This window comes from Vulpes lagopus, chromosome 19 (genome assembly GCF_018345385.1).
Source record: "Vulpes lagopus strain Blue_001 chromosome 19, ASM1834538v1, whole genome shotgun sequence".
NCBI classification, from domain to species: Eukaryota; Metazoa; Chordata; class Mammalia; order Carnivora; family Canidae; genus Vulpes; species Vulpes lagopus.
In genome coordinates, this window is record NC_054842.1 from 39156493 (window position 1) to 39169515 (window position 13023).

The 13023-nt window shown below is 39.5% G+C and overlaps 1 protein-coding gene across 1 annotated transcript in view; it reads right to left on the reverse strand.

Moving 5' to 3' along the window:
• Positions 1 to 13023, reverse strand: part of PCOLCE2 (procollagen C-endopeptidase enhancer 2) — a 64828-nt gene that overhangs the window by 4670 nt on the left and 47135 nt on the right. The window contains exons 6-7 of the mRNA XM_041734077.1: positions 5987 to 6141; positions 1854 to 1937 (exon numbers count right to left, since the gene is read on the reverse strand). Of these exons, the coding sequence (XP_041590011.1) occupies positions 1854 to 1937; positions 5987 to 6141 (239 nt within the window). The remainder of the gene's footprint in view (positions 1 to 1853; positions 1938 to 5986; positions 6142 to 13023) is intronic.

A 13023-nucleotide genomic window follows, 5' to 3' on the forward strand; every position in this document is an offset into this window, starting at 1 on the left:
GACAGAAACCTAAATGTCTGCTGCCCTGCAGTCTGTTGCTGAGGTGGGGACTCTAAAATGTTTTATCCAACATGGGGGGTCATTTACCAAGTAAGCTTAAGAGCCTCTCGCTATGATCACTCAAGAAGACCTTGAGTCTTTAGAGACAACACCCTACTAAGAGGTTGCATGATAGGGGTTTGAGCCATGAAGAGAGGAGTCTTAGCGTCTGTGTGGTTGAGTGCCTACCCTTCTGTGTCTTCCCCCTTCTCTTTAGCCGTCCTCTCTCCTTCAACTTTGGTTCATCCCAGGGTCCCCATTTCTAATTGTCAGTAAGTATCTGCATTTTTCTGGGTCTTATCCATCTTGTATATCTCATTTAACAAAGTATAGAACTGAGGTATAACAAAACATTTTCTTGCTTTAAAAAAAACAAACAAACCAAAAACCCTAGCAAAATTCAGTTACTTTTCATTATGTAACCCTCTCTTTCTACCACTGTGATATAAGAGGAAAGAGTCTCTCTTTGGAACCACTGAAGGAAAGATGATGTTTCTCAAAGACATGCTTTTGCCATTTTGTGGGTGACAGTTTCGTGCTGTGTGGGATGTACATTGGAAGACTGTTCTAGGAGTCCTGTTCCTGCCCAGAAAAACCAGTAGCACAACCAGAATGCTGTTCCTAGAGGAGTGTTCCCAAAGCAGGCTGAGAACCAATGGGCCACCAGTGGTAGTATTTGCTCATATTACCATGTAAGAGAGTCACACTGGAATAAATGACGTTTTGAACTTGGCTGACATGACCCTTTCAGGATAAAGTGAAAAGTCACTGCTCATGTAGTGTGCAAAATTCATAAAACAGAATTCTTATCATGCCTTGGTGATACGTGTTCACTGCAAAATGTTGGTCTACAGCCCAAGTGAAATCAGGTGGCTCCAAAGGACCTGGAGGAAGAGTTCCTTAAGCACCTCCCACAGAAGACTACCCTGGATGGGAGAGCAACTCTGTTTTCATTTTTATGCTTGTTCTTTGAATTTCAGCCTGCAAACTCCAGTAGGATTTAGGGTCCTAGATTCGTCAGTGCCTTCATGTCTTTGCTACAACACAGTCTGTCCGGCTGCAGATAGTTACCACTTCCAGGCACAGAAAACAGAAAAAGCAAGCAAAACCTCTTCTCGGAGATCCTTCATTTTAGGTAACCTTATTTAGGTTTTAGCAACTTGCTTTTCCTGGCAAGACTTTTCTCCAATGTCCCTTTTGAAAATAACTCACATAATTAAATTTGGTATCTCTTGCTCTTAAGGGATTTTTACAGAAAGTGCAATTTTTTTTTTAAATTAGAAAAAGCTCTTAGAAATTCTAAGTCATTCTATAGTATCTATCTCCTCAGGTTCCAATTCATAAGCATTTCTAAATAGATTTCAGGTTCCCAAGTTTTAATTTAGTACTTTGAAGGGACATTACAGAGGAAATACTTGGATTCTTTTGAGAAAGGCCAGCTTGCATATGTTTCTAATTTACTTAAGTGGAATTACAGATGTGTGAAAAAATACTCAAGACATGAAAAATATGTGAGAAAACGTGTACAGGGTTTTTTAGGAACACTGAGCCAGCCAGCACACACAGAGTAGCGGTATCATACTCCAGGAGTCAAATTATTAAGTTTATGTGAAAAAAGCATATTTTCTGTGTATATGTGAATCTCAGTTGAACAGGACTAGACAACATACCTTAGTGCATAGGAAAATCTTTTCTTGGGTAAATAAATTGTGTAACTGACACTTTACCATCACATTCATGGCAGTTCCTTTTGAAATGAAGCATGCAGTCTCAAGTTTCTGATTAAAGAGAAAAGGCTGGGTTTTATTTCTTACCAAAGTTACTTGAACAATAATTGCTCTCCAGAGTCCCCGTCCGCCTACACTTTTGTTGACACAGGGACACGGTGGGTTTTAAACCTAAATTCAAAGAAGACAGAAGATTCAGGAAAATTAATTCAATTATAATTGGTGTTTAGACCTGAATCTATGCATTTAAAATTACTATTTCCCTGAGCCACCAAACTGTCATTGCAATGAAATAATTAGAAAACACTCAAAAGAAATTCCTTACGCTACTGCTCTAATTTCCTCAGGGTAACTCAGTACTCTGCTGAATTTTAAACCTGAGATCAAAGATAACCCAAATTTAACCCTATTCTTTTCTTCCTTTATTTATAACTAACACTAACCAAAAATAGATATAGCCTCCATGTGCCCTGCTTAGAAAAACCCAGTACGACAAATATAAACTCAGAAAATCTAGGCTAATTCTTCACTTTACAAAAGGAATCCAATGGTGTTTCCCTGAGGATAGAGGAAGCTTTCTTGATGCACTTAAAATATGCAGCTGCCCAAATGTGAGTAGTTAAATTTGCAGAAACACTGCTCGTGTGTAAAGAGTGTTATACCTGTAATTAGATGTAGCCAATCACTAAACATTTATTTTGAGCTGCCATTGCCAATAAGGATCTTAAGAACTGAGAGGTTGACTAATTTAAAAATAAAACTAAATAGATAAACACAGTGGTTCTCCAGCAGAGGTGATTTTTTCCCCTGTATTGACATTTTGCAATGTCTTGAAATATTTTTGGCTGTCACAACTAGTGGCTGCTCCTGGGATCTAGTGGGTAGATACCAGGGATGCTGCTAATAAACATCCTACAAGAAACAGCTCCCAACAATAAAGAATTATCTGGCCCAAATGTAAATACTGCCAGGGTTGAGAAACTGGTTGACAAAATGAAAATATTTAATTTCCATTATCATCAATAAAAATGTTCCCAAAATATTTGCTAATCATTCACTTCTATGTGGCAATATGCTAGGAAGAACTAAACATAACAACTGTAACAGAATTGTACTTGTTGGGCAAGAATTTGCAATTTTAACATTGCCCTTCCAATAACATGTTCTGTAAACTCTTCTGTGAATTTATTTATTTACTCTTAATTTGTACCCACACTTAATTCCAAAAAGCATCTCAAGTGGATCACAGTGTTAAAACATGTACAATTTAATGTTAAAAAACATACAGTAGCATCTCTGTGTGTGTATTTTTTTTTTTTTTATATTTATGATAGTCACACACACACACACACACACACACACAGAGAGAGAGAGAGAGAGAGAGAGAGGCAGAGACACAGGCAGAGGGAGAAGCAGGCTCCATGCACCAGGAGCCTGACGTGGGATTCGATCCCGGGTCTCCAGGATCGCGCCCTGGGCCAAAGGCAGGCGCCAAACCGCTGCGCCACCCAGGGATCCCTGTATTTTTTTTTTTAAGACCAAGAGCTCGGAGAACATTTAGAGGAAACATTGCTCCAGAAGTTGGGGGCTTAAATTTACCTAATTAACTGAGTCAAAAAGTAGTGGTGTTAGTGGCTCTCCCTGTCTGATGAAAGAGCATCCTTTCTGTGGCCACTAGAAACCAGCTCTTCTCAGCCCGGGAACATCAGTCTAGAGCATCAGTCTGCTCCTTCTCTCCCTTCCGTAGGTCCCTGCTCTCTTGCCTTTAAGACATCGCTAGAGCACCTGGACCATTTTCACCTCACTGTCTCCTCTCTCTCTGCACTCCCTGCGTGGCAGGTGGTCCTCAGCCTTCCTTCCAGGTGTACCTGCCATATCTCGGGGGGTCGCCCCTCCTCTCAGTGCCGTGGCTCCCTCCTTCCCAGACCTTCCCTCTGCTCTGTGTCCATCATCCAGTCCCAGGCTCCCATGTCCTCCTGCTAGTCTTTCATCACCAAGCTCTCAAATTTAGACATCCTAACATCCAATGTGGCTGCCTCTCCTTCAAGTTCTTACCTTTTCACTCCCCTTTGCCAGTATATCCTCCTTTTTAAAAAGTTGAGAGTTTCTAGAGATTGAATTCTAGCACTGCTCCTTTCACTCCTAACCTCTCCTTAGGTGACCTCATTCTGGATCACAGTGTCAACCATGTATTGTTGATGATTCTTAAACGTAAATCTCTTGCTGAAGTTTCTGGAGGAAGCCATAGATGAAGCTGGAGATGATTACTCCATTTGAGTATCTCACAGAAACTTCAGACCCAACAAGCGACAGCTTAACTGATGACTCGACCCCTAAACCCTGTTCTCTGCTTCAGTAATGGTCTCATTATCTCTGGAATTGTGCAAGCCAGAGAACTGGGAGGCTTTCTTGACACCTCCCTGATCTCCCTCGTCCAATTAATCACCAACTAAAGACCTGTCAATATCTCCCAAGACCCCTAGTTTGCAAAACAGTCAGCGTTTCTTGACTCTCTCTGTATTTCTGTCATAGCACAGTTCACCTAGACAACCACAAGAACCTGTGACCACTTGACCCTAGAATCCATTCACCTCACAGTGACCAGAGTGATCTTCATGAAGTGAGAATCTAATCCTGAACTTTGCCTAAATCATCAACTGTTTCCACCACACTCAGGATAAAATCCAAAGTAGTTAGAAGCATAAGGAGAAAGGTGGTAGGACCTAAAGATGGATCTAGAAAAAAAGGCTACATACAACATGTGAAGGATCTTATATATGGCATGAAGGAGTTTGGCTCCTGCGCTGTCCAATATGATAGCCACTAGCCACATGAGGCTTCTCACAGTTAACTAAATTCAAATTAAATTCCACACACATTTCAAGTGTTCAGTAGTGGCTATGGTGTTGTATAGCACAGGTGCAGACAATGAATTCAAGTGGGAGACATGGTCTGCTTTGTGTGTGTGGTGGAGGGCATGCAGTGGGGAGTTAAAACAGAGGACCTCAAAGGTGGTCTAAGTGTGGCTACTAATGCAGCTCATGCCTGGGAAAACAGTGGAGGGGCAGCCCCGATGGCCCAGAGATTTGGCACCGCGTTCAGCCTGGGGTGTGATCCTGGAGACCCAGGATCGAGTCCCAGTCAGGCTCCCTGCATTGGAGCCTGCTTCTCCCTCTGCCTGTGTCTCTGCCTGTGTCTCTGCCTCTCTCTCTCTCTCTCTCTCTCTCTCTCTCTGTGTGTCTGTCATGAATAAATAAAATAAAATCTTAAAAAAAAAAACAGTGGAGAAGCAGAGTTAAGGCAGAAAATAGTATAATAAAAACAAGTTGAGTTTGATATGTTTTAATTTAAATGGTTAGCAGTCACAAGACCCTAAGAAATAATTATAAATCGATGTTTGCAACTTCAGGGAAAGGTTAGGACTAGAGATAAAAAAAAAATCTAGGAAGCTAGTTAATTCACTGGAAAGAATAAGGACATCTGGGTCCACTGACATGAGCTGGAGAAATAAATACTGCTTTAATGTAAGGTGGTACATGTCTAGGCCACAAGGTGGCACACTTGTGGAGTGCTCAGAAAAATCCGCCCTTCCAGAAGTGCTGTGCTCAGGTCAGCCTTACTTTCAGTGCAAGCAGAAAATGGTGGGCGATAAAGCTGGGCTGGGGACGCCTGGGTGGCTCACAGGTTGAGCGTCTGCCTTTGGCTCAGGTCGTGATCCGGGGATCCTGGGATCAAGTCCCAGGTCGGGTTCCCTATGGGGAGCCTGCTTTTCCCTCTGCCTGTGTTTCTACCTCTCTCTGTGTCTGCTATTCATAGCAATAAATAAATATTTCTAAAAAAAAAGAATGAAAAAACTGGCATATGTGCAAATAGGTATCAAGGCCCTAGAACTTTAAAATACAATTCCATAGAATAAAAAAGAAAGCAACAATAAGTACCAGAAAAGAAAATTGGGCTTATAATGATCTGTGCCTATAACAGGGTTCCTAGTATTTTAAGTGGCCATAGTTTTCTTAGATGACATTTAAAAATTATTAGCTTATAAACATGTTTATACCTTATACTTTTCTTTCATTAATAGAGGCATATTATTCTCTTAGATAAGTTTTCATTCTATCTTATTTTAGTTTCAAGTATCTTTAATTATTTTTTTCTACCCCAAAAGAATTTTTCTTATACTCCTAAAGTTTGTGCACAAACATCAAAACAGAAAAACTTACCTGTAGTTACAGGGAACGTGGTGGTAACAGGTGGTACTGTAGTTGTAGGCAATTTTTTTGGCCTGAATTTGTAATGACCAATAAATCCATCTGCAGTTAAACTTAAGTCTGATAAAAACTGAATGAGAAGTTCATTTCTCTCAGATACAATTGGTCTAAAAGAAGAAAAACATTAAAAAAAATTTTTTTAAGTGGCACCTCTCCGAAATGTAGAATTCTAGCATTCCATTGGTTTTTGACAGACTATATGTGTAAACTTAAAAGTTAAAATACCTCAAAAGGCAAAAGTCTCAATCTGCTCGGTATTAATGCTACTAGCTAATGTTTACTGAGCGCTCAGTTCGGCACCGTGCTTTATGCAAACTCTCAAATTCCACTACACAGCAACCCTATTATTATCCCTTTCTTACAGAAAAGGCAACTGAAGTTCAGAGAGTTCAAGTGATTTGCCCAAGGCCCTACAGCTAGTAGAATGTGGGGGAGCAACATTTGAACCCAGGACCCGGTAGGCATTGGAACCAGTGGAAACCACGGAAACTGTGGCTGGTTCTTCTTTAGCACCTTAGGGTTTGGGCTGACCTGGGAACCACACTGCTTCTTTTGACTAAGACTCTGGCCCAGGGAGCTAAGGATGCTGGCCATACGGAGTCAGATGGAGAAATGTGATGAGCGAATTCCCACGCCCTGTGAAGATTCAGCCACAGGGGTGAATCTCAGGGGGCTAGTCACCAGGGCATAAGAAAGCCATGACTTCCATTTCATTTATAATGAGAGCTGGGATGCACGCCTGAAATGGAAGCATTTCTGTTTATAATCTCAGTAGCAGAATGCTGTGAAGAAAAAGAAAGTGACTGCTTTGGTGGTTATGAATGACACCATTAAGAACTCTAATTTTAAGGCTATTTTAGGGGCTTGCCGGTTAGCTGGCACTGAAGATTTAATGGTGACAATAACTGAGGCTCAGAAACACTCATAAGTGTTTTTTTTTTTTTTTGACAGAGAGAGAGAGAGAGAGAGAGAGAGTGAGCACAAGTAGGGGGAGTGGCAGGCAGAGGGAGACGGAGAAGCAGGCTCCCAGCCGAACAGGGAGCCTGATGTAGGACTTGATTCCAGGACCCTGGGATCATAACCTGAGCCAAAGGCGGATGCTTAACCCACTGAGCCACCCAGGCACCCCAGACTTTTAAGTCTTAGGGGATAACTGTATTACACAAAATAGTTTCATTTGAGCTTTTTCTATTACTATTTAAGCAATGGTTAAAAATGCAGTTTGGCTAATTCTATTTAAAGACTAATTCAGAAGCAGAAAAAAACCTAAAGTTTAAAAAAATTAAACATTGAGGTAATCCGTGGTTTAACTAAACTCCTTTTTTGAGGCATCTTCTCAGCCGAACCACTTCTTAGGCATCATGGGCAGCAAAAAATGAGGCAACCTAACTTCTTCCTCCACCCATCAGCTACTTTGAGTGGGAATGTCTGCAGGCAGGGGTGAAGGGGGTGGGAGGAGAGGTAGATCCGTACTTGACCAAAGCAGTTAGAAAAACGGCAGGACCTTTTTCTGTCCTGAAGGCTATTACCTTCTAAGCCAAGGGATGGGACAAACCTAAGAGTAAGCTTCGTGACCTACATTTAGCATCCTGGTCATAAAAGTGATCGAAATAATTGAAATAATGCTTCTGAGAATTAAGCCTTTACCAGAAATAGCTTGCTTTTGAAAACAAAAGCTTTTGTTCCATTAAATAAATAAAAACAATGTGCATGGAACACAATTCCCAACTACAATCACAAATAAAATATGTTAAACTTGTTTAAGTGATAAAATCACAAAAAGCACTTCTAAGCAGCGAAGGAAACCTCAAGACCTAATCAGGTCGGCCTTCTGGGCATGGTGCTATAATTACAGTGATCGTCTAATGCCTTTCTATGAACTGATCCCGGGAGCATTAAGTTAGAAACTGAATTTTCTGAAGGAGGAGTATTTCAGCAGCAAAGACCTATTTTTGCTGCTGCTCCTGAGCTTTAGCATGAATGTGACGGAATCACGGTGCCATAAATGTCCTGAGGGTCACGTGTTGCATCTGCAAATTAATGTTACAAATCACTAGAAAGGCAAGAGGAAATCGCGCTTGGATTCATTCCCTACCGGCAGATCCCGGGAAGGGATGGAGGATGCCATTTGGTCCTAGGGAGATAAGCTAGCCCTGCCAGCCATGCCAGCCATCTTCCTCCTCTTCAATCACTACGGCCAGTCAACCCCCACGCCTGCCAAACTTGCCTTCTGAGTATTTCTTGACCCACAGCCTCCTCTCCATCTCTACCACCCTTCTCTACCTCCTCGATTTCCCTGGACCCCCTGTCACAACCTTCTAACCCACCTCTCTGCTCATCTTGTCAAGGACGGGGGTTCTAAGGCTCTGGCGCCCTCAATTCCTGCCTAGGTGCACCTAAAAGCTCCCGTGTCTGCAGGACGTGGAACCCTGCTCAGCCCTACTGCCTCATCTCTCTCTTCCGGTCAAATAAATAAATACACCCCCCCCCAAAAAAAAAGAAGCACAGTCTCCTTCAAAAAATCTCTCCTGACCTATTCACCACCTGTCCAAACTGGACCAAAGGGTTCCTTTTGTCAGGAACTCACCAGGACATTCCTTTGCCAATTTACCCATCTGTTTCACCCGTCCCACTACTTATCTTCGTGTTTTTTATTTATCTCTGTGTCCTGCTACCTAACAGTGCCCACCACATGGCTGGAGTTAAATAAATGTTTTTGAACTGAACTCAAAGCTATGGCTATAACTGCACTGACCCAGACACAGGGATGATGAGGTGATCTCACCAACCACAGCACTCCTCCTTCTAGTCAGACTTTTAACAGGGGAAAAGCCCCCTAAATAAGTTTTCTCATTTTCTACACTGCCCCATGCCAGGAGTACTCTATGAGAAAATATTCCCCTAGTGAAAGTGTTAGTCAGTAGGTTGGCTGTCAAACTACTCCAGGCAAACTCCTCAGAAGTGAGTGGTTCAAAACAGCCCCCATCACACCTCCCCCGCTCCCCGCCTCCATGGAGGCAACCACTATCCTGAATTTTGTGTTTATCCTTCCCTTTACCTATAGTTTTACCAATATATGCATCACTAAGCAAAAGACTGTATAGGTTTGCATGCTTTTAAATGTCATATGGGGGCACCTGGGTGGCTCAGTGGGTTAAACATCTGTCTTCGGCTCAGGTCATGATCTCAAGGTCCTGGGATCAAGCCCCACGTTGGGCAACCTGCTCAGCCAGGAGCCTTCTCCCTCTCCCTCTGCTGCTCCCCCTGCTTGTGCTTTCAAAATAAATAAATAAAATCTTTAAACACACACACAACTTTATACAAATCAAAGGGTATGGTGTGCATTTTCTGTTATTTTTTCACACTCGACATTATAACTATGAGATTCACCCACCATTTTCACTGCTGCATTACGCGAACTATAGCATGATTTAACTATTCTCTTGTTGATAACATTGGGCTATTTCCTCTGCCCTCCATTACAAACAGTATCGCTAAGAATATTCTTGTATATGCCTTGGTGTGCACAGGCAAAGGTAACTTTTGAAGGCACACCAGGAGGGTAGGGTACACGCTCCATGTGAGGTCACAGGATATACGCCCATTTTCAACTTCCTTAGATAATGCCAAGTTGATTTCGAAAGTCATTGTACCAATTTATGCTCTTTTCAAAGATGTATTCACTGTGCATCTTTCTTTGGGGAGTGCCTGTTCATGTCTTTTCCCCATTGAGTTGTCTTTTCCTTACTAATTTTTAGAATTTCTTGAGATTTTCTGGACCTAGGGGTCTTTGTCAAATATGTCACAAATATCTGTTTCTGTTTTGTACATTCTCTTTTCCCTCTCTTTAAGGTATATTTTGATGAGCAGAAATTCTCATTGTTTCCAATGTATCTGTAGTTGATTTTTGGATGATATGATTCATTTTCTCATATGAATAAAAATTATCCCTGCCTTATTTTTCAATGGGGCCGTTTTTCACCAGCTGACCTGTGGGGTTCTCTGCTGTGCCCCATCTGCAGACACGTGTGGGTGGATATGTTTCTGGCCTCTCTTTGGTGTTTTCATTAGTCTATTTGTCTATCTCTGTTAAAACCATATTCTCTTAATTACAACAGTTTTCTGATATGGCTCCATCATGTAAGGCAAATCCTCCTGCCAAGTTCTCCTTCAGAATTGTCTTAGTTTCACCCCCTTCCCCCACCCCCTTGTAGTTTCACGAACATTTTAGAATCAGGCTGTCAGGTTAAATGAAAAACCAATTTTGTTATTTTTAAATGACACTGATTCTTCCTATTCATGAGAATATATAGCTCCATTTATTGAGGTCTTTTAAAATATCTTTTAGTAAGGTTTTGTAATTTTCTCTATTCAGGTCTTGCATGCAATTATTAGATTTATTCTTGAGCATTTTATATTTTTAGTTGCTATGAAAATAATATCTTTTTAAAAATACAAACTTTTTTTTAAAAATAGGCTCCATGTCTAGCATGGAGCCCAATGTGAGGCTTTAACTCATGACCCTGAAATCAAGATCTGAGCTGAGATCAAGTCAGATGCCCCCAAACTTTTTATTCAAGCTATTTAGAAAGGATATTCTTGTTTAATATGTTCCCAACAAATAAAAATATAATCTTTAAGTCACACTCTAATCTGGGAATGTACACAATTATAGTAATAGATTTTCTAAGATCAAACCAACCTTGAATTCCTGGCCAGAAAGTCTTTTTTTAATACATTGTTAGGTTTGACTTACTAATATTTTTTCTTTTAAGATTTTTTTATCACATTCACAAGTAAGATTAGTCTTTAATATCCTTTTTTTTTTTTGGTTATTTTTTTGGTCGTTACCTTGTTTTGGTGTCCATTTATACTAGCTTTATAAAATCAGTTGTGGAACAATCCCTATTTTTTTCTGGAAGAATGTGTGTAGTGTTAGCATCATTTGTTCCTTAAATGTTTGTTAGAACTAATGGAGAAAAACAATCTGGGGCTGTTTTTCCTCCCTTGATAGGAAGACTTTTAACCACAGATTAAGTTTCTTTAATGATTACTTGGCAATTCTAGCTTTTTATTTTTCCTGTGTCCATTTTTTCTTAAAAAAAAATATATATTTGTTCTCTATCCATTAGACTAAACCTGTTAATTGTTTCTCACATTTTCTACATCCCAATTTTCCATCTTTTCCCAATCGACAGTCAATCTATCAACTATTGAAAGAGATGTGTTAAGAATCTCCTACTATAGGGGCATTTGGGTGACTCAGTGGTTGAGCATCTGCCTTTCGCTCAGAGTGTGATCCCAGGGTTCTGGGATCAAGTCCTGCATCAGGCTCCCCACAAGGACCCATTTTTCCCTCTGCCTATGTCTCTGCCTCTGTCTCTCATGTATAAACAAGTAAAATCTTAAAAAAAAAACAAAACAAAACAAACAAAAAAAAAACCACCAAAAAACCTTCTACTATAATAGTGGACTTTGTAGATCTATTAATTTTTATTTATCTATTTTTTGCTTTATATACATTTTCAGCACATGCAAGTTTACAATTATTATACCTTCCTGATAAATTGTACCTTTTATCATTACATAGCAACTAATTTTAGTAATGCTTTCTGCCTAAAATCTACTTTTCCCCTGATATCAATAAAGCCATACCAGTTTTCTTTCAACTAGCATTTGTTTCCAATATTTTTTTCTATCCTTTTATTCTCACATGCTCTGTGTTATTATTTTTATGGAGACCTGTCTTATAAATAGCATATATTGGGTTTTGTTTTATTATGCAGTTTAATACACTTTGTCTTCTCACTAATGATTTGATTCATTTGCATTTATATTGATTACACTTCGATCTAGATAAAATTTTTCCATCTCACTTTGTGCTTTTTTTTGGTCATGCCTTTTTAAAATGTTTCTCCTTTTCTCTTGCCTTCCTTTGGAATGAACTTTTTTCTCATTTCATGTTTTCTCCTCACTGTTTTAGAAGTTAAAGACTCCAAAGGTTGCCCTAAATTTAATCCACATTTACTTTAGCAAATTATACAGCTTAATAATATGTTCACTCCATTCCTTTTTTTTTTTTTTTTTTTTTTATTATTATTTATTTATGAGAGTCATACAGAGAGAGAGAGAGAGGCAGAGACATAAACAACACTAGGGCCTGTGAGTCTTTCAGCTCTTAGGACCAGGATCTTTGCTCAATATTTCCTCTTGCAGCTAGTCTCTTATTCTAGACTTTTTCTAGACTTTTTCTAGTCTAGACTTATTCTAGACTTTTACCTTTCTGCCTGAGGTACAAAATGTAAAGTTTCTTTAGGGTCTATTGGTAGTAAATTCTCTCAGCTCTTGTTTAGCTGAAAAGATGTTTTAATTTCTTTTATACATAAATCAGAGGTTTTCCTGAGTAATAATTCTAAAATGACAGTTATTTTGTCTCCTATTTTGAGGATACTCCTCTAAGATCTTCTAACTTCTATATTTACTACCGAGAAGTCATGTTAGGCTAATTGTTTTCCCTTTGTGAGAATCTTTTTCTCTCTGGTTCTTTTCAACCTCTCTCTCTGTTGTCTGTGGTTTTACTACAATACATGTAGGAATGGGTATATTAATATATATGTTGCTTAGGATTTGTTGAGTTCTTGAATTTGATAAATGGTATCTTTCATTTATATTGGAAAAACTCAGCTATTACTTCTTCAAACATTAAATTTCCAACCTTCTCTATTTTTTTCTTATGGAACTCCAATTAAATGTATATTAGATTCTTGCACTCTATCCTCTATGGCTCTTAACCTCATTTTTATATTTTCTACCTATTGTCTCTTTATGCTATATTCCAGGTGATTACATCACAACTATTTCTCAGTTCCCTAATTCTTTCTGGTGCTATGTCTTATCAGCTATAATTTTAACACATGTATTCAGTTTCTTGTTTAAATTATCATATATCTCAGTTCCAGAAATTTTATTAGGCTTTTTGTTAACTCTGA